This window comes from Corapipo altera, unplaced genomic scaffold, assembly GCF_003945725.1.
Source record: "Corapipo altera isolate COAL_440 unplaced genomic scaffold, ASM394572v1 124, whole genome shotgun sequence".
Classification (NCBI taxonomy): Eukaryota; Metazoa; Chordata; class Aves; order Passeriformes; family Pipridae; genus Corapipo; species Corapipo altera.
The window spans coordinates 1883664-1910068 of record NW_020884967.1 but is presented as its reverse complement, the minus strand read 5'-3'; the positions used below and the strand labels follow the sequence as shown (position 1 = coordinate 1910068).

The 26405-nt window shown below is 40.0% G+C and overlaps 1 protein-coding gene across 3 annotated transcripts; it reads right to left on the bottom strand.

Annotated features, from left to right (window-relative positions):
- PTPDC1 (protein tyrosine phosphatase domain containing 1) lies at positions 1 to 26116 on the bottom strand. 3 transcript variants are annotated; one of them, XM_027664964.1, is made up of 11 exons: positions 26046 to 26116; positions 14494 to 14541; positions 14004 to 14096; positions 9731 to 9902; positions 8585 to 8665; positions 8244 to 8362; positions 7380 to 7517; positions 5480 to 6687; positions 4566 to 4751; positions 2878 to 2988; positions 1 to 2105 (listed from the first exon to the last, which is right to left on the bottom strand). In XM_027664964.1, the coding sequence occupies exons 2-11, from the start codon at positions 14498 to 14500 to the stop codon at positions 1989 to 1991; spliced, it is 2232 nt and encodes a 743-aa protein (XP_027520765.1). In that variant the 5' UTR covers positions 14501 to 14541; positions 26046 to 26116; the 3' UTR covers positions 1 to 1988. The 3 variants fall into 3 exon arrangements, with proteins under 3 accessions (XP_027520765.1, XP_027520766.1, XP_027520764.1); XM_027664965.1 differs by lacking the exon at positions 14494 to 14541 and having other exon boundaries at positions 26046 to 26114; XM_027664963.1 differs by lacking the exons at positions 14004 to 14096; positions 14494 to 14541; positions 26046 to 26116 and adding an exon at positions 11843 to 13924.
- Positions 26117 to 26405: the final 289 nt, after the last annotated feature.

Below are 26405 nucleotides of genomic sequence, written 5' to 3'. Positions count from 1 at the left end.
TGCCAGGGCCTCCCACCCTCACAGGGAAGAACTTCTTCCTAATTATCTAACCTAAACCTATTTTCTGTCACTTTGAAGCCTTTATAAACAGTCTCTCTCCATGTTTCTTGTAGGCTCCCTTCAGGTACTGGAAGGCTACAATTGGGTCACCCCTGTTTGCATCACTTGGGTCACAAATTAATTAAGAGGCTGCTACTAAAGTTTTTAGGTTTGAGTATTCATTCAGATGGGCTATTTTTGGTTTTATCCATGATGGGTTCAACCAGATGTGGTGGCCAGTTTGGCCATAATTGTAAACACACTTGTCAGTGAACCAAAAAACGTACTAAATAAAGAAGTGCCCAGTTCTACACTGTCCATTTACATGGGCTGTGTGTCGGTAATTTTTCAAATGCCAACACCTGACATTAACTTCAGAAAGGTTATTCTAGCTGGAGCTAATGATTTGTGAAAGCCCTTGTTCATTACACTGACTTGAACAAAACTGACCTGGTTTCTGCACCCCAAGTGTATTGGGGTCTAGAAATAAAAAGCTAAAATACACAGCTAAAGTAAATAGCACCAGGAACTGGTGCTGGCTCTTTGGAGCTGTTAACTGTAATAAACTCAAAGAATTTCTTGGGAAACTAAGACACTTGCAAATGCATTTCAGTGTTCCCAAGCCTGACTGCTAAGGCATGCTAATGTGAAACTGCTTGTCATGTTGCCTTCCCTCTTTACAAAGCTGGGTCTGTGTATGTGATTCACATGTGATATTTTCCTTTCAAGTGTGCTTATTTTAGGATGATTCTGCCAAAGTACTTGTATGGATCTGAATTTCATATAAAATCATGCAAGAGCTGAAGCATGTATAATTTATATCTATTTCAAACTGCTCTTTTTTTATCTCTAAATATTAGTCATTTACATTAATGAATAAAAATATTTCAGAAAAGGACAGATTCTTGTTTAACTACTTAAATATATCAAACTGGATAAACTGTTGATCCTGCAAACTGGCATTGCAGTCCAAAGCCAAAGGCTGTAATCCAAAACTGCAGTTATGATGATGTTCCAGTTGTTTCTGTCTTATTAGATAAAAAGGTCTCTACAAAGTGTATTGCGGATAATAAGTTTTTGATTAATTATTTTTAGTATTATTATGTTACATTTATTTATGCAAGTTTTTGCTGAACATAAGCATGGACAGAATTATATCCTTATTAAGATTTCACAATGAAGTGGTTTTTCATTTAAGATCAATAAAAGTTTAGCTAATAAGGTAACGTTTTACTCTTATTCCAAGCACTTAAATTGCCACAGTCCATTTCCTGTTACAAACTGTTTAAAGCTTTCTTAGCCAGAAAAAGTCTAAATTAAAGGCTTGATAACTAATACTCAACACAATGTGTTTCTCTCCTGCAACACCTTTTAGAAACACATTGGTTACAGTTATTTACGAGATCTAAAGGAAAATACTGCCAATGGCAGACCTCGAGATCTGTCCATTATTACTCTTTGCCTTATTTTAAAATTTCTAAAAGGAAAAGCAGCTCCAGTGGTTCAGCCAATATTTATTTTCTGCAAAGTAAAATGAAATAACATTAATGTAAACATATGTAACCATAAATATTAACTCAGTTCATCCAACCTTTGCGTATCATGGCACTGAACTTATGGCAATGGTGTAACTTGAAAGTAATGTTTCTTGCCAACAACAGAGGTTTCTAAATCAATTAACACATTTGAGAACAGGAGAACCCTTCACAATATAAAAGCACAGTGCCTGAAACCCAAATGCTACAAAGGATGGTCACACAGGAGCTCTTCTTTAAAACTGTGTAGATTGAACAACTGTCACTAAAACTCCCTCTAAAAAAATAAAATTATTTGTTAATAACTATTACCTAAAGTTAGGTAGATCATGCCAGGTAGCACAAAATACAGTAGCTGGAAAATGCAAAATAATTTGGTAGGCCCATCTAATGCTTCGGCAGAGCTTGTAGAAATCAAGAAGGATTCTCTATTCCTTCCTTAATCCTCTTCCTTTTTTCTTCCAGTGTTTGTTTAAATACATTTTTCAAAGTATTGTAAACATATGGTCCATTTTCAGAATCGAAGCTTGTCTAATAAAAGAGAAAAAATTCAGTTCAGTTGTTAAATAGATATCACACAGCAAAACCCAAAGGAGATGCCCAACATTTTAAAGAGTGGCTTTGAGATTTATCAAAGAAAGTACGTGTTTGATGATGGAGTGCTTCATGCTAAATGTTTTCAGTTTTATGCTGACTAGACATTGAAATAAACTAGTAGCAGGAGAAATGTCATGACTTTTAAGAGGTGACATAAGAGATCAGGAAGCAGCACAGTGAACATTCTGTTCAAATTCAAATTTCATTGGCTGAACTGCAAAGCAAGCAGCTCTGAGCTGAGCAACAGCTTCACCTGTCACTGTTACTGGATGATCCCAAAAGCAGAAGTTATTATCCACATCCTGCATTACAGGTCTGAAACAGAACTGGACTGCAGTGTAATTTCAGAAAATGGTTTAATCTGATGAAAAGACTTCTAGCACAGAACCTACCAAAGCCTTTGGTAAATTACTCCCAGTGATTAGTTAGTCTCACCACTAAAAAATGATCTTTTCCCTAATTTGAAGATGCCCATGAACTGGCAGTGGTCCAGAAACAGAAAAAGGAGACTCAAGGATTAGGGCTGTAGTGACAGAGTTTTATTTTGTTGAGAATATTTGCTACCCTTTATGTAGGCCGATTATTATAAAATGTAAACTCTGAACTAAATAAGTGTGAAGGAATTACTGTAATTTTTCTCACAGAGCCCTTTGTGATTTAAACCAAATAAATACAATGCCATGGACATTTATTTAAGGTTACTTGCCTTGGTGAAAGCTTTAATAGCACGAGCAAGTAAGGCCTCCTCCACATCACCTGGCAGCATCTGCAAGTTCACCACACAGTGTAAAATACAAAGGATAGTCTGACACTGCTCCTGGTGGGGGAAAGGAACAGCAGCTCATTAGAAGAAATATTTCCATGAAAAACATTTTAACATTCAGGTTTTGTTAACTGCTGTTTAAATATCAGGCTGTGCCTTCCTGTATTGAAACCTTCAGGTGCAGGAATTGGGGAGGGAATTCCCACAAGCCCAAAGAGCCTCTACATAATTATTTCATTGTAATGGAAAAAACTCCTCTCAAGTGCCACAAACTGCTGTGGGAATTTCCAGGAGGTCAGATGTGCATCTGGAGACTTAGTTTTCAAGATCCCCTCCATGAACATTAACGTTCATGTCAATTGGCATAGAATGGGTGAAATTTCATCTCTGTAGCCCAAAATGCCATGTTTAGGGCTCCTTCCCCATCTAACTCAGGATGATCTTGCATCTCTCTCTGTCCTTCCAAGTGTCCATAACCACTAAAGGAAGCTGCCAGGGAGACTCCTGAGCAAGGATGCATAAAGGGAGCAACAGATCTTTGTGGCTGCTCCTTCCCATCCCTTTTCCAGCTTAAGAGCATCCTTAATTAAGACACTGGAGCATCTGCCATACAAGTAGCCTGCTCTAGGCAACCCTGTTTTGAGCAAGACAGTTGGACCAGAAGATGTCCAGAGGTCCCTGCCAACACAGCTCTTGTGGGATTCTGAAATAATACAGGATGAGATAAGGAAAGATAAAATTATTATTCCTTTCCCAATCATTTATAGCAGGTGCCAAGCAGTTTTTTATTTAATATAAATAGAAAGTTAAAACTCTGATAGAGTGGAAGAATTCTTAAGGAAGAAACATGATGTTTTCAGATAAACTTGGGAACTCTGAATGTCATGTCATGAGGATGGTAACTGCACAGGAAGTTCTGACCACCTCTTGATTAGTAGCTGTATTTTTAGGTATCTGGAAAAGTAAAAGGGGCTCTATTTTCTTCAAAAATACTTCAGAAACAAAGAATTCACAACGAATTAGGAAATTAATTTGTATAATTAAGAGATTGAGAATGGAGAATTTTATTTATTTTTTAATTTACCTTTGCAAATTTATCTTGTAAATTTATTTTCCCTTTGGGGAAAGCACAGTTAAGCAGTTTGGGTCACAAGTACCTATTTATCATAGGGATTTCACAACACAGGTGGTCACAGTTCTAACTTCTGTAGAAGAATTAGGCCTGGTTTCTGCTTCTTTGAATTAGCAGATTCTTCCTATTCCTTGCCCCAGCTCTTCCAAAGCTGCCAGATTAAGATGTTTGAACAGCAAACAGGACAAGCATAAAGTACAGCTGCCAGATGTGACACAACAAAAGCCATCCATGGAGTTACAGAGCAAAGGTTTCTCATCTTTGCCTCTGGATCTCCAGGTGCAGAATTTGCAGGGAAATGTGCTGAAGTTGAGCTGCTACTGGATGGTGTTCAAGGACTCTGTCTGGTACTTTTTTTGTAATATTCATCACCACAGTATTGATTACAACTCCTACTATTCCATACAGAATGAATTCTCATCCTGATTTTTAAAGGGCTTTTTAAAAGTGCAATTCCCTTCCCAAAGTTAAAGAATGAATTGACAGATCCAATATCTACCTTTCTCAGCAAGTAGAGTGCTTCTTGTGATTCTGTGCAATTTTTTGCCAGCATGTCAACATCATCTTTGGATATAACAGGTTCTTTAAGCTGCTCTATCCAGGACCACATCAAGCTGCAGAGGATAAAAGGATCTCTCTCGGTGCAGATTTTATCCCAAGCTCCATCTCGAGAATTCAGTTCTTTCTTAAAACAAAAGAAAGCAAAACAAAACTGGAAATGCATCATCTATTTACCACTGCCAACGTTCCCTTTGACTGTAGCAGTACTTGGCTGCTTATGTTTCAACAGGAAAAGACTAAAAAGTTACCCAAAAAAATTTTTTTTTCCAAAGTATCAACATTAATCAGCAGTAACACAAGTGATTCTTTAAAGTGGAAGGATGACATAAACAGTGCAGCTGAGAACCTCCCAGGACTCTACTGGAATACATAAACCAGCTTTGCATTCCAACTTCAAAGCAAATGTTGCTGGGAGGATCTGGTTCTGAGGATAAGCAATTTAGTTTCTACTAAATTCTTTTTCTTTTACTCACAGAGTCCTCTGATTAGTTCTGAGAAAGCACTGATGAAAACCAACACAGGTCTACCTTAAAATCTGTGCTATTTTTTGCTACCAGCAGCCAAGTTACAAGCACAGATAATGGCATCAATTTTCCCTAGGTAGAAAAATGAGGGAATACATCCTGAAGTGAGGTCTCTACCCTCCTGCTACAGACCAGAAGCTGTAGGTGCATTTTGCCAGCCTGTGAAAGAACTGGCCCATAACTGACAACTACAATTATTTACTGAACCACATATACAGTGCTGTCCCAATGTGCCACTTCAAAGCTCCACGTGGTGTTTTTGCCATTCTAGGAATTAACCAAGGTGAAATATGCAGAGCCCATAACAGGGAATCAAGTTAAAAATTACCTGCCATGTTTCTACCTTCTGCTTCACTTCATCCTCTTCCAGAAATTCATTTATATCTGCAAGTGCTTTCGCTGCCAAAACTCTTCGGGCTTCCAGACTTAATTCTGACTGCACAATAATGTGTGGAATTGTCTCCGACACATCTCTGCTATCCTGGCTTTCATATCCAATGGAAAAGTTCACTTTGGAAGAAGAAGAAGAATCGGAGTCCTCGGAGGCGTAGACTGTCCTGCCATACATGTTAGCCTTGTGGTCCCTCCTGGGACCAACCTCCTTGGCCAAGCTGTGCCTCAGCATTCCGGGTTCCCTGGCGTTGTGGATGGAAGCCAGGCCCGAAGAGAAGGTTCTGCTGCGTTGGACTTCTTTGGTGGAGCTCCTCCTGTGGTACAGTGAGGACCCATCTTTCCGTCCGTCCAAATTGAACCTGCCCTGGCTCCAGAACATGCACGTGTTGCGCACTAAGGCTTCTTTGTGTAACTCCAGCTGGGGCTTCGGCTCACCTGGGGCAGAACACTCCTCACCACTGTTCTGCTTGAGCTTGTTGCACTGCAATATCTGAGCAGGCACTGTCCAGACAGCGTTGTCTTGTTCTAGAAGAAACTCAGTTCTCCTTAAATCTGACTCACTGTAGCTTAGACGCCTTCTCAGATGAGTAAGAGGCTGAAGGCATTCGACATTCCTTCTTTTACAGAAAGAATCACACTCATGACCCAGGGAGCAATGAGAATCCTGGGTCTCAAAAGCAGAGGAGTGGGTGTGGGATGAGTCTGACATCTCGCTGTCCTGCCTGGCAAGGTCTTGGTCGAGCTGTGTGGACACCAACTGAGAAACAGCCTTCTCGATCTCAGCTGAGAGGTCTGGGATGTCCAACAGCTCTGCCTCTACCACCTGCCTGTTTTCAGCCAAGTCCAGCAGCAATTTGCAGACCAGGTAAACCAGCTTTGGCACGTGTTTGAGGTGCCTGCTCTCGTAGCCGTGGAGCAGATGCCTCTGCCGGGTCAGGTACTGGGACAGGGTCACTGTGTGAGCCTTGGGCTCACAGCAGGCAAACACATTTCGCAGGGGAACCAAGAACTGAGTGAATTCCCTGATGCACAGTAACTGCCCCCTGGTCTGGATGGAATTAGGCCTTTTTGCTCTGACAAAAAGAATTGCTTGATCAGCACTCATTCTTGTGGCAAAAACTAAGTAGCAGGCTATTAGAACACCTGGAAAATACAAATAGGTAAAGAAAAATACAGTAAAAAATACAATAGTTGAAGAATGGTCAGACTAAAGCAAATACTCAGTGGAAATAGAGGATAGAAATTAATATAGGTAAAGACACTCTATTACATGATGCTGTTATTTTATTAATGTTGCATTTGATGAACCATAGGATAGTAAAGCCCTTCTCACTACCCTTCCAGTGAGACCTAGTTGCTCACCACAGCATCTCCAAGAGTTCCACCACAGCATCTCCCAGAGTGGATACAGGAGCATTGGGGGCTTCTATGGGAAGGACACAGGCAAATAGGACTTGAAAATAGAAGATGGAATTTTAGCTGCTCCACCAAATCTACCTGATCTAACAGTGATTGGCAGGCTTGTGAATGTGCAATAAATACTGGACAATGAGAGTGTACCAGGTGAATTTTTCCCACCCAAAAGCACCTGTCACATTTGCATGAAATGGAATCGTGATACAGATTAAAAAATTCTCTAACCTTACAGGTTTCTGTTTTTAATATACTAAACCTGATCTCATCTAGCCATTGAGAACATTTTGACAAAGCACTTTTAACCATTTTATAGATGTACATCTAGCAATGATACAGAATGTAATTATTAATGATTTACAGAGAGACTTTTTGGCATTTTTACAAAACCAATTGTGTTGACCCTGCAGTAGAGCACATACCTGTCCTCCCAAGTCCTGCATGGCAGTGAACAGCCACCCTCCCCTCTTGCAGGGCAAAAGCCATCACTTTTACCATGTCAAGTATAGTAGTGAGAGATGCCACTCCATAATCCTTCCATCCAAAATTATAAAAATAAACTAAAAGAAAAAGAGAGGAGACAGTGATTTTCTGCCGTGCTGAATGTGAACTGCGTAGTACTTTATGCAGAGATAACTAATAATAAATTTTAGTACTAAAACTGCATAATGGAGCTTAAAATCTGACTACATCTTGTTTGCAAGAGATTACTTTCCCACTTCTCTTCTTGTATTAAAAGATACACAAAGGTAGCAAAGAATTGTCAAAGTGAAGTTCAGCCAGAATGTAAAAGCTGTAACAAAACTGAGTGATTGGAGCAGGATTACTGAGCTATATATAGGGAGAGGGTAATTTTTTCTTTTTTAGAAGTAAAAGCACTTCTTCAGTCAACACCTGCTTCTTACAGAGAGGCACTTTCTCTCTTGTCCTCATATGAAATAACCTTTTATAGTCTAGATAAGAAAACATGAGTTGTACCAGAACTTGAAACACCGTTAATGGTTCTTATATTTGTGAACAAAGAAGAAAAAGGAAAATTTAACTAACTGTTGTCCTTTCTTTATTTTAAACAGCTGAACATAAACCCTGCATCTCTCTCCACATAATACATGACCTTCAATAATGTGTTATTTGCTCTTGATTGTATTTGCCAAGTTTCATGTTTACATCCCATTCTGTGCAACGTTTCTTACAGAGCTGCTTTTAACACGCAGGGATTCAAGTAAAAATACCTTTAAGAGCCGAAGTCAATAATTAATGAGGAAGAGCAGCAGGAGGGAACTTACTTCCAGCCTCCATAAAGGCTTCAGGAAGGTAGGTGAAGCCGCTCTCTTGTTCCAGAGGATTCCCACAGCTCGCATGCTCCCCAGGACGCTGGAGGTTAATTACGGTTTTTATGCCATATCTTAAGGAAGGAATAGATGAGTCAAAGTATTACATGCAGCCAAAATCTCATTATCCCTTATTTTCTGAAACACACATTTGTTCTTAGTGGAGAATAAATCTTTACCTGCAGAGCGTTAAAATGAAAGGATCTTTATCAACAATCCAAATCTATGTTGAAAGAGAAAATGGATCAGGAATTACACTAGTGATACTTACAATAAATAATGACTGAATTTGTTACCTTTCAAACTGCTCAATAATGTTGTACTTTTCAATTAATTCTGTTGAGGGTCGAGCCATAGCCAGGATGTTATCTGTTATCCTGAGAAATTAAAGAAGTAGATAATAATGTGGTTATGAATCATTTCCTGGGTATGAGTCTACCAAAATAAGAATACTGTTATATTCAAGAAAGACAGAAATACCTTGCTGATTATTTAGAAATGAATTTTTAAAAAATTCCACTATCCCACAGTATTAGTAGTAAATCTTACTAAGCTGATCCAGATACAACATTATCAAAAGACCATTACTGGAACTGTTTAAATGCCATGACATAAGTAAAAATTCCTCTGAACAGAAATCCGGACTCAGATGCCGGTTTGGACTTTAAGGTTTGTAAATGCCCTTTAATTATCTGCTGCCCAAAAAAAAAGCTAAACCCAGTAAGAATGCAAAGATACACCTCATGTGACTCTTGCTGCATACGAATGTCCCTCTGAACACACACCCACATTATTTCATCTGCTCTAAGTGTTCCTATGTCGCTGTTAACGTCGGAACGGCCAAGGCGACACAGATATCAGAGGTAGTCCAGGTGCAAGGTGATCAGGAAGCTGTTTATTGCTCTCAAGTGTTTCTTTTATACTCTTTGTACACTATGGTGCCACAACACAATTGGTCAAAAGTCTCAGGCATAAAACACTGTATATACTTTAATTGGCACTACAGAAGACACTGCACACACTCTTACTGGTGACACTGAAGACACTGTGCATGCAGTGACATGCCATTGGTGACACTATACACATTTGGATTGGTGACCTTTGGTCTGGGCTGCATTACGTTTGTTCCACCCAGCATTACAGTAAATATTTCCTAAAAGTTGTTTAAATTCCTCGTCACTAATTGCCAGGCTGCTGACAGGTTCCCTGTCAACCCCGACATTCTTACTTTTCAACTCCATTACGAACTTGTTTAATTAGTTTGCACCTTAGCCTGTAGCCCAGTTTTTTTTATCATTCACAACAGACAAGTATTTATTCCTTTGGATTTGAACCAAACTCTCATCACTACTCATCATTACTGGGCCGTTACAGCGGCGATGACTAACTCTAATTCCCAATCAGGCAGCAGCTGACTGGAGAAGAGCAAAGCTGCTTCTCACCAGGAGGAGTAGAGGCCTTTGATGGCTTGCTCCTGGTCGCTCCAGCGGGCGGGGTTCTCGTACTTGCAGGCCCGCCCCCCGCAGGCCATGGAGCACTGCATGTGCCCGGGGATGACGTGCCGCAGCCGCTCCCCCACCTTCGTGTACTTGGCTGTCGGGCGCCTCGAGCCTCCTGCAACACAGGGGAAGCCAGGCTTAGTTAGGCAAGCTTAGAAACTCAGCCCTGCCCTAAAAGCGTCCGTTCAACCTCACACCGATGGAGCTACGAACAGCAGAACGATATAAATATATATATTAAAATAGAATATTACTATGTGTTCTATATTACATAGGTATTAAATAGACTATGTACTTAGAAATATATAGAAATGTATAAAATATATATTTCAGACTCATCAGTTCAACTTTAAACGGATGAAGTTACAAACAGCAGAAATATACATAAAAATATATACTTATATAGAAATATTATTTATATGTTTTATATATATTAGACTATATACTTATATAAAATATATATTTCAGACTCATCAGTTCAGCTTTAAATGGGTGGAGTTACAAACAGTAGCAATAGATATAAAAATATATATTTGTATATAAATATTATTTATATATTTTATATATATTAGACTATATACTTATATAAAATATATATTTCAGACTCATCAGTTCAACTTTAAATGGGTGGAGTTACTAACAGCAGCAATAGATATAAAAATATATATTTGTATATAAATATTATTTATATATTTTATATATATTAGACTATATACTTATATAAAATATATATTTCAGACACATCAGTTTAACCTTAAACTGATGACGTTACAAACAGCAGAAAGATATAAAACTATATATATTGATAAATATATAAATATTTATATTATATAGATATCAATTAGATTATATACTTATAAATAGATATAAATACATATTTCAGACCCATCAGTTCAACCTTAAACTGATGAAGTTACAAACAGCAGAAATAGATATAAAATGCATATTTATAAATATATATAAATATTAATTTTATATTATATAGATATTGACTAGACTATATACTTATAAATACATATAAATATATAAAATATATATTTCAGACTCATCAGTTCAACCTTAAATTGATGAAGTTGTGAACAGCAGAAATATATAAAAAGATATACTTATAAATATATATAACTATTATTTATACATTATATAGATATAAATTAAACTATATACTTATATATTTCGGAGTCATCAGTTTAACTTTAAACTGATAAAGTTACAAACAGCAGGAATATATAAATATGAATATTTATAAATATATATACATATTTACATTATATAGATATCGATTAGACTATATACTTAAAAATATATATATAAAATATATATTTCAGACTCATCAGTTCAGCCTTAAATTGATGAAGTCACAAACAGCAGAGAGATATAAATATATATATTTATAAATTTATGTATAAATATTAATTATATATTACATAGATATTGATTAGACTATATACTTACAAAGAGAAATATATAAAAATATGTATTTCAGACTCATCAGTTCAACCTTAAACTGATGAAGTTACAAACAGCAGAAATATATAAAAATATATCTATTTATAAATATATATAAAATTAATAATTATATATATATTAATTAGACTATATACTTATAAATATATAAAAATATTTTAATATATATATTTCAGACTCATTTTTCAAGTAAGGAGAGTGAGGGGAAAAAATTGCTTGCATCAGTGCAGAAGTTTTTTCTAATGAAGTTAGAGGTGTGTGATACCCCTTGCAACTGAAAAAAAAAAAGGCACAGTCCTCTTCATCCTGAAATCCCAAATAGTTAACCATATATTTGGTGTATGCACGAATGTGTGCTTCTGTTTTACCTGTTGTTTATAATTGAGCTGTCAGAGTAAAAAGCATGTACTACATACACATATATACACATTGTGTATAATACTTGAGTAAGGAATCAATGAACAAAATATAAAACACGGGGACAAAATTAAACCACTATTTTATACATAAAACACAGTTCACAGAACCGAAGCACAGTAACACCAGTACAATACCCAGAGCTGCCGACAGTCTAAATGAAAAGTACTTTACTTTTTTTTTCGGGAAAAGTTGCATCCAGCTCCTCGGGGCTGAGGGACGACAGAGCCACCATCACGCGGTGGGTGGACGAGGAGAGCAGCTCCACCACCGAGCTCCGGCGCCTCTGGCTCATGCGGAGGAGGGGGTCGGAGGAGGAATGCCTCCGACCCTGGAAAAAATGGCTAAAGATGCTGACGGCCGAGCGCCGCCGCGGCGAGCCCTGCATGGCTGCCCGGCCCCGCGGGCACACCGAGGGCACGGCGAGTTGCTCAGCGCTGGAGTTGCGGGAGCCGAGCATCCCCGTGCCGAGCATCCCCGTGCCGAGCATCCCCGTGCCGAGCATCCCCGTGCGCGCCGGTCCTCACGGGCTGAGCGGTCGCCATGGCAACCGAGGATGCAGCCGCGGGGCTGCTCTCCTCGACAGGGAGTGCAGGGATTGCGTCTGCTCGGGACAAACTGTTCCGCTGCTCTCACTCGATGAAAATAGTTGCATTTCAAGTAGGTAATTTTCAAAACGGCGCTGGGAACAACCAAAACGTTTTCCATGAACAATGGGAGTATTTAGTTCCTTCTAAATAACAGGCATTCAGAACTTGCTAAGACACAAAACACTCAATTCAAAAGAACAATCAAAATGTAGCTGGAGGCTCTGCCTCCTGAGATCTCTGCAAGGAAGTACATTATACTCCCCCACCTCTTGGTTTAACATTCCACAGCCACCTCTCCTCCTCCACTTTGCTGCTCCAAAATGCATCATTAGCTGTGTAATGACTGGGATTAGTGTGTTCCCACTGAAATGGTTCAGCACTCCATGAATTGTGTGGACTGTTGGCCTGGACCATTCATATCTGCTAACAAAACACAAGTTGTTATTCAAAACAAAAGGCTCATTTTTTTTCTTCTGGCCGCAGCTTCTTTATTATTAGTCCTGTAGCCTGAGAGAAAGCAGATTATGTGGAGGAGAAGGTGTGTCACTTGAGTGCTTCAGGCTTTAGAAGGTAGCTATGAGGTGGCAAATTGCCTCCCACTTTGCTTCCAGTGTGCTAAGGAGGAGAATGAGGTGGCCAGAAAGATTGCAACACCCTGAAAAACTGTGTGGAGAACAGACTACAGTGATGCTGAAGAGCCTTTGTCACCCCAATGGTTGTGCTTTAGGCTGCACTGAAAGAGGAGGGCTGGGGGAATCAAAAAACCCCACCTCAACTTTGTTCAATAAGCAAATTAATCCCGTTGCATTCTCCTTGGCATCTTCAGTCTGTGTTCCTTTTTGTGCTAAAAAACCAGTAACTTGTACAGAGGAATTTGCACAAGAGACAGTTCCCTTCTGAGACAAATTCACCAGGCAAAAATCTGTTTCTTCTGGGTACTGGCCAGGAATTGAGGGCCTGACTTTTGAATGCTGCACCCCAGCTCTTCCCAAGACACAAGGAGGTTTGCTGTGGGTGCCAGGCCTGGAACGTCAGCAGTGATGTCATATGAGAAAAGGAAAATGTCAAAGCTGACTCTGAGCTGTCTCAAAGCTCTGACTCTTTTAATTCATCAATAAAGCTGGTATCAACAGGTGAGGAAAGATTAATTTTAGGGGGTGGGTAAAAGTGAAAGGAGATGAAAAAGGCTATTTCAAGTGCTACCTGTATCCAAGAAATGTGAAAAATGTTTTCCAATTAATTATATTCCTTTCTTATATTTAATTCTTTTCCTCTTTCTCTTCCCAGAAACTTATTTTTGGTATGTATCAAACGATAGTGGAGAAAGAAGTGAGCAAAATGAAATGCTGCACATCATTAGTTTCCTAGTGAATCTTTTGGGATTTGCAAACGCTCACCCAAAATGGTAAGAAAGAATTGGATCCTGTAAGAGTTTAAATACTTTATTAGAAACAGGAGTTTTGTTGAAGGCACATTTGTATTTTCAGAGAGCTAGGTAGTTTCTCAACATAAAAATCACACATTAAGAGACCTGACAAAAGGAAAATTACAGAAAAGATAAACACATTATCCCCACGACGTGCTGGTGAAATAATGCAGTTTGGTTTGTTATAGACATTTTCATTCTATAAACATGGATAATATTTCTGGTTGTTTTTCTTAAATTTTCCACGGATTTTTATTTTTTTCAGGATTGCTCTATGCATTTTTTTTTTATGAATGGCACATCAGAGAAAAATTCTTACCTGAACTCATATTTGCAAGGTACACACTGCTCTCGATCAACGAAGAGTATGGGAGTTCATTCTGCAGCAAAACTCCTGCAGCCATTGCAGTACCTGTTGAAACAGTAAAATATTCACTGAAAATCTACAACAGAAGCTCAAAAAATTCAAAATAAAGCCTAGAACCTGGCACCTGGTTAGAAAGTTGTCCAAGGTTTAAGCTTTGGGCAATCAGGCAGACTATCTACAAGCCTTCTCTGCTCTCTTCCCTCCACTCTTAGTGTTTGAAATCACATCTATGAGGATTCTCCTCTAACAAGAAAACTGAACACAAGAGTCTCTCTAAGCAGAAAACAGATTTTTTTCTCATACTTTAACATTATTTCTAATACAAGGTGTGTTCTGCTCTGAAGACCTTCTGACAGAAAGAAAGCTGAAGGAAAGCTGTAAATCTGAACACTTTAATCAGTCACTGTGATGTTTAAATAAACTCTTGAGTAGAAGTTCTTACCCAGCATAAGATTTCCATTCTGTTTCTCTTATCTCTCTAGGGAAATAGCTGCAAGTATAACCAAAAAAGTGCATGTTTTTATACCAAACTAAACATCTCTGCTGTATCATTAACTGTAGAAACTTTACTAACTAGACAAACTTTATGTCCCATATCCTGCAAAGCCAGTATTAGGATTCAGCAGCATAAATAGAATTTTAAGAGACAGATTTGCTAAAAAAAAAATAAATATAAGAGCATTGTGTGGATAAGGTGATACAACAGTCCTGTGCTGTGGTGGTGCTGTTTGCTGTTCATTGTCCAGCTCTCATCTCTAATTCTGCATGATTGTTTTTATAGTAAATATTCAAATAGAACTTCATTCATTCAGATATTACATTATCTACCACACAGCTTGAATAAATTATTCTTCCAACAATGCTAATGGACTTTATCCCCAAAGTCACCCAGTGCAGCCCTGTCCTTTTCAAGATGCTTAACGGGGGGAACAGAAGCCAGATACATGTTAAGAACCCTTTCCTATGGCTCTGTCAGTCCTCTCAGAGAATTACATCTGGCTGTGAAAGCCAAAAACCCTTCAGAGATGTCAGTGATGCTCAGAAATGCATTTCCAACGTCAGTACATTAATAAGAACATGAACTGAGAAGAATCTTAATAAAGATTAAAGAGTATCTGGAGCATTTTGCTACTCAGCTACTTGACCATCTGACTCCACACCCTGAAAAGTCAATCCTACAATAAATAGGTAGGAGTACTTGTATATAATTGCATTCTGTCTGGAGAAGCTCCAAAACCTCTATTATTTTTTTTTTCCAGTGGACTTTGAAATCAGTAAGGGATGGCTTTTATTATCAGAGGAAACTTTATACCAAAAGAAATAATTTTATTTTATCCCCAGAATTTCTTTTTAGAGTTAACAGAGTTGAATTAATAGAAATTGTTGGTTCCTATTTCTCAGAAAATTCTCTTAAAAATTTGTAATAGTTTGTCCAGATAACATTTGAAAAAGACATGTCTCCTCCTGTGGGCAGCAGAATCACCACCACTATGACTAGTTTTCCTATTTCCTTGTACTCAAGTGCTAGAAAAAAAATGAGATTAAATATCAGTGATATTTCTATCATGTAAGACTATTATCCCTTTTTTTTTTTTTACCAGGATTCAGGCTGACAAGGACTCTTAACTGAAAAGGGAAGAGATGGAGGCTAATGCAGAAGAGAATATACTTACAGTATTAGAAAATACTAGCATGATTCTTCTAAGTGGCAGGGGTAAACTATTTTTATTTGTTGTATAACCAGTTTTATTTCAGCAATACAGCAAATCCATAATTCCTGAGCTGGAATTAAATATTTTATCTTCGTATTATTAAATATTAATGTTTTAATTAATAATTAATTGCTAAATAGTTGGTAATAATTTTAATTAATTATTAATATTTTGTCTGCACGCCTTTCAGTTTATTAAACTTCACTGACAGGTGTTTTAAGTTGCTCAGTGTGATCAATGTGAGCAACTCCCTTATATTTACTTCTGGGGGGAAAAAAAAAAGGTTAAGATTATGACAAAGATTTTACAGAGTTATAATGCACCCCCTCAAACAGCTGTAACGGGGTGATTTGGGACAGGGGTATTTCATTCCTGCACAGATAAAAAGGGTGTTAGAAGTAAAAGCAGTGTTCAAGTAAAAGCAACAGCTCCTCTCCTGCTTCATCTCAGCGCTGGATATTCTTAGCTTTTAAAAGATGTTCTGCAGCATTTTGCTCACCCCATGAACACTGGATTTTGCTCATTCCATAAACACTTGGCAGAAGCTGGAGGCACAATCCCGGAGTTATTCCAGGTCACGGTCCTCATCAGGTGCCTGAGGGATGAGAGTCACGTACCTTGGGCAACCACCCTATCGCCTTAATCAGCTCTGCTCCCTTATCTCTGACATGCATTTCATTGCCATGACAGCAAAGAGGCTGCTCCTTAATCCCTGTTTCCGACTGAAGACACTCCAGACACGAAGTTCCACCTCTGTGTTTCAGCAGAGGGAGCAGAGTCAAAACCCGTGTGTAATCACAGGGCAAGGACACCAAACACAGCGATGGGGGGACCCACTGCCCTGGGCAGTGCCCAACCAGCCTCTGGGGGAAGAACCTTCTCCTGAGATCCAACCTGACCCTGCCTTGACACAGCTCCAGCCATTCCCTGGCTGCTGTCCCTGGTCAGCACAGAGAAGAGATTGGAATCATCTCTTGGAATCGTGACACCAAGCACTAAGGGGGGATTTCAGGAGGTCCCCTCCAGGTGTGGATTCGATACCTGCTTTGATGTCTCTATGCAGTTTTGAGGTTGGGGGTTTTATTTCCACTTTTGAGAAGACCAATTTCTAACAGAAAGGATTTTTTGTTTGCTGTTGCACTCGATTCACTTGTTGCATTTGATCACATGAAATCAAGTCTTACTTGCTGCTTCAAACATGCAGAGGTGCCTTTCTTGCAGGGGAAACGATGCAGGCACGTTGTGCTGTAGGAAAGATCACTCTGTGCTTCCACTTTCTTCACCTCAATTCCCAGCTCTGAACAGACATCTCCAGTCTGTGATTCTTTCCCATGATTTAATCAAATGTAGTCACTTAAATTTGCAAAATAACCCCACAAACCAAAACAAACAAAACCCCCACATGCCACACACAACCAAAAATGAACTTGCAGTGACCAGAGAATATTTTGCATCAAGATCAAAACACTGGCTCAAGCCAAGTTGAATCAAATTGAGAATATCAGTAAAAGGTTTTGAACCAGTTTAGCTAACTCACTTTAAAGTCATACCTTAAGTTAAAATGAAGCAATTCTGAGTTCAGACAAGGCCCCAGGTGGTATAATTACATTACAACTTACAACCAAGATCTCCAAAGTTTTGCTATAAACTAGACATAACATTCCTTATATTTCTGAACACTCAAGCCAGAAGATGGCACATTCACCTTTCATGTTCTTCATGCATAGGGAAAGAAAGAAAAAAACTATTGGGTGACCTGTGCAGGGCTGAGGGCTGAGATTGAAGATCCTGGTGGGTCCCTTCCAACTCAGCATATTCTATGATTCTATTACCAGGGGAGTGAAGCAGCCCCTTGTCCACATCCATTTTCTCTGGATTAAAAGCATTTTACTTTGTAAGGTCACAGGTTGAGCAGTAAAGTGCCATGGAGGCAGCAGGACAATGGGAGATCAGGGATCCCCAGGGGAGCAGCTCCTGGGCCACAGGAGCAGGATGGACTTAGCAAAGCAACCCTGGGGTTTGCAAACTACCCACTCTGCCTGGTCACAAAAAAGATTCCCTTTTAGTATTTCAGGATCTGGAAATCAGTGGATTCCAGTCGCTGGGCTGAATTTTTGCCCCAGAATGAAACAAGAGAAAGGAGCAATGTCTAATATTTTAGCAGCCAAAAAGGGAGGAGACAAGAAGATGCTGATCTCGCTCTACCTCTGCAATTAAGATGCTTATTTAAGAGATGCAATTACTATCTTTTGCTTCAGAACTCGTTTTCAAAACAGAGAGAAGAGGTTGCATTCCCAACTGGAAGGATTCCAGTTAGGGCAGTTCAGCTGCCAGCATGGACAGTAATCCCATTGTAAAGCTCCCCCCTGCAGAGTCCCTGTGGAACTACCCACTACAAGTGAGATCTCCACAATCTCTAGATTCGTGTGGCTCTGGCAAACAAGAACCCCACAGCAGACCACACATCTCATAGGATTGCTTTAATGCATTAACATGAAAAAATCATGCATAAGCTTTCGGTTTTACAATATCAGTATAAGGGAAAAGCTGTTTTAAACCTCAAATATGTCACACAACACAGGAAATGCTGCTGTGTAGGCCCGTCACATGAAATTTTTAGGTTATTTTTTACTGTTTTCTTGTCTTCTAAAGGGAATTTGCTCTCTCCCTGTTGCAGTCACGTGTAAGTAACTACATAGCAGCCAAATTTCTAAAGGAATATAGTCAACTACAGACCAAGTAGGGGCTCTTTCAGTCCCTAAGCACCTCTAAAATTTCCTCTGTGGCCTAATTCTGCAAGTACTTGAGAAACTTTGCTTTTGTGAGCAGTCCCACGGAAGTCAACAGAATGTCTAAAAATAATACATATCACATGAGATAAAGTTTCATTGCCAAAATGCAAAATCCTGTAAACTGCACTAATTGAGATGTTTTAGACAACTAAAGAGAACTTGGATGATTAAGACTAAGCAAAAACAGGATAGTGTAAGGAGGACTGGTTATATTTAATGAAGAGGTTAAGAGCTACTGAATTATAACTTTGTCTCTAAATTCAGGCTTGAGATTGGCAGATGATGAGAGTTTTTAACAGAAAAATCTTCTGAATTGACTGAGACAAAGTTAAGTCACTTGTACAGGAAGTGCTGGTAAATGAAATTGTGCTTTAAATTACAGCAGACTATCTAATGTTAACATTGCCAGGAATAACAAAGCATTTATTTCTAAAGTTTTGTAAAAAATGTAGATAACTGGGGGGAGTTGTTAAATTTTATTATTATTATTATTAATTAAACAGGATGCAAAGGTTGTTATTCTAATGTCTATATCAGTGAAAAAGCTCACTGATAATAGATATTTCATGAATACTTAAACTACAATTTAACAAGTCTTGAAAGCAGCTTTAGCATTGAGCACACATATTTCAGTAGGCACACACTTCAATTCCCCAGGTGTGTTAAAAAGCCCAATTATTTGAAATTTGAACTCTTTACTACCTGTAAGTACACCAAAAAATTGGATAAAGCAAATGGACCGATGAAGGACAGAGAGAAAACTAGGTAATAATTTAAACAAATGATCATATAGTTTAGTTATATGCTATTTACACAGCAGAAGGATGCTACAGCTGCTGTAAAACTCCAGGGATTTCACTGCAACCACAACCAGAACGGATCTGTTATTTCTAGATGTGTTTTTCCCTCTTTGGGAAAAAATATTCCCCACCTGTCACAGCAAAAGGTAAATGTAATTTAATCATTAAGTTTGATATTTACAAAGGACTGTAACTGCCTTCAGGTACAAAAGAGACAAAAGAATGTAATTCATTAGAAGATTATGTAGGTGTTGGTCTGGTGATTCAGTGTTTGCTATTCATAGAGTTTTTGACATAAATAGCAAGAAACTGCAAGGTGAACTGATGGACAGGTCTCTCAACTGACTTGATTCATGTTATTTGAATCATCTCCTGTGGTAGGGTTAACTCAAGAGTTAACAGAAGTTATTTTGAACTACCTTGAACAGGCAGGCAGGCAGTAATTACCAGTGAGAATTATAAAGGAGATGGCGTAAATTGAATATATTAACTGTTCTACAAACAAAAGTGGTGACTCAGAGACTCTTGATCATGAATATCATGTTTTCTAAGAGACTGTGAGACTTGCAGGACTGACTACACACACAGAACAATGAAATATTGTCAGCAATGCATTCTGACAGCACTCAGAAGTGGAAAAATTTAAAAACAAACTCTGCAAGTTAGAGGAATTCTTTTTAAATCTGATATAGTCAAAGCCACAGTAAATTTACATGAGTTTTAATAGTTTGAATAATTTCAATTTAACACCTTACCTGTGACCCGACAAAAAGAATGAGTGAGTGCTGATCCCTTCATTGCTGCAGCATCAGCCACCAGAAACACCTTGTAGGGGATTCAGATTTTAGAGGAGAGAAGCTGAATGAATTCCCAGGGTGTTTCCTGTAGCTAATTGGATTGGGGATGGTAATCTGGGAGGAGCCAGTAACTATCTTTTCTTAATTTAAGACTGTACAAGGAGTGCCTTAGGGACTATCAGATAATCATCCCATAAACTGCTTTCTGTGTCTGCCCGGGCTTTAAAGGGATTGAGGCAAACAGGCCACACCAGCCTGAAGTTTTAATAACTGAACATTCCATCCCTTTTTTTCCTGTTCACCTGATTTTCGTATTACCAACCACGTCTCCATGCACCAGACAACCACACACATAGCTACAGAGATTTTGTGAAGTGATCTTAACAACAGTTAAACTGATGATTAATTTTGAAATGCCATGAAATGCTCACAAAATCAAATATAAATGTTTGTTATCTGGGCTTACACCCTGCACAAAATATTTTTCTCACCCAATTAAGCACAGAATGTCACTGAAGTATTTTCAGAGTGTAAATTGACTGCATTAAAAGTAGTATCTCAAAACCATAATAAAAATAAGTTCATATGAATGTAAAGGAAGTAATCAACCTAAAAATACAGCAAAGATTTTGATTTAACTAAATACTAAATAAAAATTGTAAATAAACCAGGATACAATATCCTATTCTATCTTACTAAATCAATTTCAAACACTAAATCTTAGTTGACCAAAAAAGGGCTTTCATCTATTTCCATCACTACCCTGCATGTCTTGTTAAAAAATCCCTAATGAAGATAGGGATTAATTAAAAATGCCTCCCAAATATTTAGAAACAAAATATTTGTGTGAGCTTCTGTGGACAGGAAATGTGTCTTATTTAAACAAGCAAGGAGAGCAAGGTACAGGGTACTCGAAGCTGAGTAAAGAACCTCATTAACTCCAAAACCATCGTCTCAGCTAAACACCTACCTTAATTTTGGTTATAGAGAGACAGAGCAAATAATGGAACTAAACAGCTTTTGTTAATTTTCAGAAATAATTCTGCAGTCAGATTTTTGTTAATAAAAATCAGAAGGAAGAAGAATCCAACTATTTTTCTATAGAAAACTTACTGAGAACAGAGACAATTTAACCAAGTAGTCCTTAAAACTACAAGTCCAGTTTCTTACTAATCTTTTACGGACAAAAAAAAAAAAATTCACATGCATGAACTGAACTGTATCCAGCTATTTCAGTGAACAGCAAATATCATTTCATATAAACAGCATACATCACTTTTATACACATGTATGGAGTTTGCCCAGAGAAGCTGTGGCTGCCCCAGCCCTGGAAGTGTCCAAGGCCAGGTTGGACGGGGCTTGGAGCAACCTGGGCTATGGAAGGTGTCCCTGCCCATGGCAGGGGGTGGAACTGGATGGGCTTTAAGATCCCTTCCAACCCAAACAACTCTGGGATTCCAAGTTTGTGGGGGAAAAAATGAAATAAAAATGGGGCTTCAGAAGATTTGCACACAATTTTGGAAAACCCTCTAAGGCACCTTGGGTACTTAAAAACCTGGACAGACTGTGGAGCCTTTCTGAGGGTCCCTGCACAAGGAACACCCCCCAACAGCAGCATCACTTCTTGGTTCCATCACAAACTGTGCAGTCACTGTAGACGTGGCTCTGGAAATCTGAATCTATGAATTATGAGTAAAGGGACACATGTACTTTTCAAGTGTCAGCACACAAAAAATGTGCTAACAAATGGAGCATCTGGCAAAATGCTTTGTAGGAGGAGGTGGAGGGAGCTGGCATTTTAGTTGACTAAAGCACAAAGAGCAGCTTCAGATAATTAATCAATATTAATTAAATTCTTAAAACAAGCAGACTCTTTGGGGCAAGTTCTAAATGCTCACATTTGAGAAGCTGTCAATGACATACTTAAGTTTTATTTTCCTGATAATATAACGCTATTTACCTATTTGGTTCCAGAGGGGGGTTAATTCTTGGTGCAACAGCCCTCTGCTTTGCTGTATCCATTTGTAGGCGTCAGAACTAGAGCTGCCCCTTATATGTGTTCCTACATTTGTACTCTTCAGTATTATTGAGTTTATTCAGCTGAGGAACTAATTTTCTCTAGTGCTCTGCAGAGTTTAGCCAGTCCCAGGCATCAGTGCCCAACATTTGCTCAAACAGGCCATGTCACCATATTTTAGTCAAGACAAGGCTTTGTGCCAACTGAGGATGACTTTTTGGGGGAGTTAACCAACAGGCTGAAACAATTTCCAGGGCCACTTCCAAGGAAAGAATACAGAGCAGGTGGGCTCCTAATGACTAAACTAGTGATCTTCAGCTCTCTAGGCCTGGCATTTTCCTGTTTCAACAAAGTGAAGAATCTCTACTCCTCTGGAAAGTTCTGCTGAACTATGATTGCCATGTAAAGATACTAACAAGCTTTTTAGGTAAGTAGAACAGGATCACTGGGCTTCTGGCAGCTTATTTCTCTTGCACTGCACGTGCTGCCTCATGGCTGCTTTACAGCAGACTTAGCAAATGCACCCGAACAGTGACCTGAGGCACAAGTTTATCAGATTAGGTACAAAACTGTCTAAATTGTCTCATTAAAATGTCTGACCACTGCTTCGACTGCACTGTTTTCATTGGTACATAATCAAAACATCACATTATGCAGAACTCAAAAGTTTACTAAAGCCTAAGGTTCATTTTAATCAAGTACAAAGTGTGTGTTTGGGTTCCTAGCTGGCTTTGGACATTTCCAGCTTCTCTTTTTGCTCTTCTCATAGTTTGGACCATAAAAATCAATTAATGTTGCTTTATTTTCAGCTAGGAATTCTTAAGCTTTGTGTGACTTTACAACTCCATAAATGTTATTTTAAAGACTTTTTGTAAGTTCTGCTTTTAAATATTATATATTTATATAATGTTTTTCTGTCTCTTAAGCATGATGCAGTATCACTGCAAATCAACCACAAAAGCAGGGTCAAAGCCTTTGGTAGACCTTTGGTAGACAGCAGCAGTGTTACAGTTGTGAGAGAACTGTACACACTTAGCTGTTTAATGAGAACCCAGAGCAGCAGCCCACTGTGATCCCTGTCCTCTTTCATCATCTCTACTTCCAACAGTCTCTCTTTTCCCGTTTGTTCCACTGTTGCTTAAAACTGCTGGTAAAGGATAAGATGGAAATGTAGTGAAATGTTGGGTAAAGGCAGCAGAGTAGTATGAAAATTCCAATTCATAAGACAGCTCTGAAACTGAAGAATTGTATCAGGTGTTACTTGCAGGTCAGTCAATGGACTTGCAATGCAAAAGGTGACTACAAACCCAGGAAAATAGTGTAGAACCTCTTTTTAGCCACAGGATTTAAAAGAAAAGAAAAATCACCACTTAAACTAGATCTAGCTATAAAAAGGAAAGCTCTGATTTGTGAGATGGCTCATTTTCTACACCCATGACCCAGCAGTGCCCAGGCAGCTGCAAAGCCCTCAGCCAGGAACCGTCTGGTTTGGGTTAACAACTCTTTTTAAAACTGCCAGCAAATATCAGTTTGTCAGAAAACAGAAAGTAAGAAGAAATCCTTTCATACCTTTTAGAACTGTTAAAGAGCTACCAAATGTTAGGCCAATTAGTGATGTAAAAGCACTGATTAATGTGCACATACCTTCTAAGAAACACTGGACCTGCTGTGGGCATGCAGAACCACTGTCGAGTTTATGTGCAATAAAACTGTCCAGAAGGGACAGACCAGGCAAAGGAAATGAGGAAATGTGAAGAAATTAAGTAGGTCTAAGGTAGCCAACCCTTCCAGGCACTTTACCATGTTCTTTTTCTAAGGAACAAAACGGTCAAGCTCTGTAACACAGGGAACTCTCTGGGGGAAGAACTGAAGAGCTCCAAGGAATTTCACTATAGTGGCCAGAGAACAAGAGTTGCAGGTGGCTGTATCTCCCTCGTGTTCCTGAGATAGGATTAAGCCCAGCAAAAACTCCAGAGTGGAGAGAAAACGGAGGAAATGTGTATGTTTTTATGTGCTTTTCACATTCTCAAACAATAACAAGCTACCCAAGATCAGGAGTAAAAATGTTTACGAATTTCTCTGTGTTCTTGAAAAACACAACAACCGAGTAATTTGGCTTTTGTTGTATATTTGATTAAGCAATTCTGGAGTCTGAACCTTGTTTCACAAAGAAACAAAAAATCTGTGCCTAGGAAATATGCCTGGGAAACCTGGTCTAGCGGAAGGTGTCCCTGCCCATGGGTTGGAATGAGGTGATCTTTAAGCTCCCAAACCCAAACCATTCTATGATTCTGTTGCCAGAAACTGGGAATATATTTGCCAGCTCATACTAGAAAATACAAGCAATCTTGCACCTTATCTGAGCTTGCAATCCATTGTTTTTATATTATTTGTAGCACGTTCTTACCCAGCAACTACCTTCATCCATGTCAGATTTCACAGTTTCAAGACAACTCCTCCCACTTATAATTTTACTACTATTACATTAAAAAAACCCTCACCCATAATGGTAGCATTGGATTTTTCAGTGAAGTAAAATATTTACTCAAACACGTGGAAGAATTGCTATTCAGGTCGGTTTATGCATCCACCCAAGCAAGCACATCATGAGAGAGGATTACATTGCTAATTATATCTCTGAGGTGATACTCTCACAGCAGCTGGCCCTGAAGACTGTCTTATCTCTTACTTCCTATGTTATTCTTATTTATTATATCTTATTTCATCTTGTCTTACACATGCAGTCACAGTGTATGTCTCACATAAACTACTGATGAAAACAAGCATGAAAAAATCACGGAATCACAAGATGGTTTGTGTTGGGAAGGACCTTAAAGCCCATCCAGTCACGCCCCCTGCCCTGGGCAGCAGCACCTTCCACTATCCCAGGTTGCTCCAAGCCCTGTCCAACCTGGCCTTGGTTGGGATGGGGTAGCCACCACCTGAATCACAACCTAAAAATGCTGTCAAGCAATACAAAATTGCAAACATCTATTTTGTGCACATTCTTTCGGGATTAATTACTCCATGGATGTGGAGCTCGGTTTCACTAAGTAGGGTGCAAGACTGCCGAAAACACGTCCCTGTCTAAGAACAGCAAAAGAAATGGAGCTGTGCAAAGGGAAAACTCGGAGATCTAGATTACTAATATATCAGGTAATTTTTTTATCTGTTACTCCACTGAAGACTATAGTGTCAGTCTGTTGCCTAAAGCAGTAATAACTACACCTAAAAGTTACTCTCCTGTTTGGATTGACGTATGTGTGTCTGCCTTCCCCCCTCCAAAGGGGACTGACTGAGCTGCGTTTTTCAGGGTGATTAAGTGATGATCAGAGCCGGGTACAACCCCACAAAACCCGAAAACACTGTAGAGAACCGGGAAACCCGCTCCCGCCGCGCCTGCCCTGCTGCCGGTCACGGTCCTCCCGCTCCTGACAGCCGCGGGCCCTGAAGCTGAAATCACACCGATTATTTATTATACTGAAAGCATTTTCAGGTTGTGATTCAGGCGGTAGCCGCCCCATCCCTGGAGCGTCCAAGGCCAGGCTGAAGCACCCGGGATAGCGGACAGCCCACGGCAGGGGGTGGGAGCGGGGTCCCTCCCCACGCAAACCCCTGCGGGACGCTGTGCTGTCCCGGTTCCCTGCAGGGCCGGGGCCCCGCGCAGCCCCTCGGGGCCGCTCTGAGGCGCGGCGGGGGCCGGGCTGTGCCCGGGGGAGCTCCGGGGGGGCAGAGCGGGCTCAACCCCGAATGGCGGCGAGCGCGGGGCCCCGCCCGGCCGCAGAGTGCCGGCGGAGGGCGCGGGCTGGGGCGGGATGGCCGGGCAGGGCCGGGCGGGGGGCGCGGAGCGGAGCGGGACGGGGGGCGCGGACCCACCTCGTGCTGGGCCCGCCCGGGCCGCTCCGCCGGCAGCGCCGGGGCACGGGCAGAGCACGGGCAGGGCACGGGCAGCGAGCACGGAGAGCGGGCACGGGCAGCGAGCATGCGCCGGCAGCGCTGAGGGGAGGAGGGAGCGGAGGAGGTGGGACCGGGCCCTGGGCTCGGGCGGCTGCGGGCGGATCGGCCGCGGCTGGAGCCGCCGGGCCCGCGCTGCCCGGAGCGACCGCGGCCTCAGGGGCCTGGGACGGGTGTGGGTGGATGGGGGTGGGGGTGTGTGGGCAGGGGGGTGTTCATGTGTGTGTTTGTGTGTCTGTTTGTTTGTGTGTATCTGTGTGTGTGTTCATGTGTGTGTTTGTG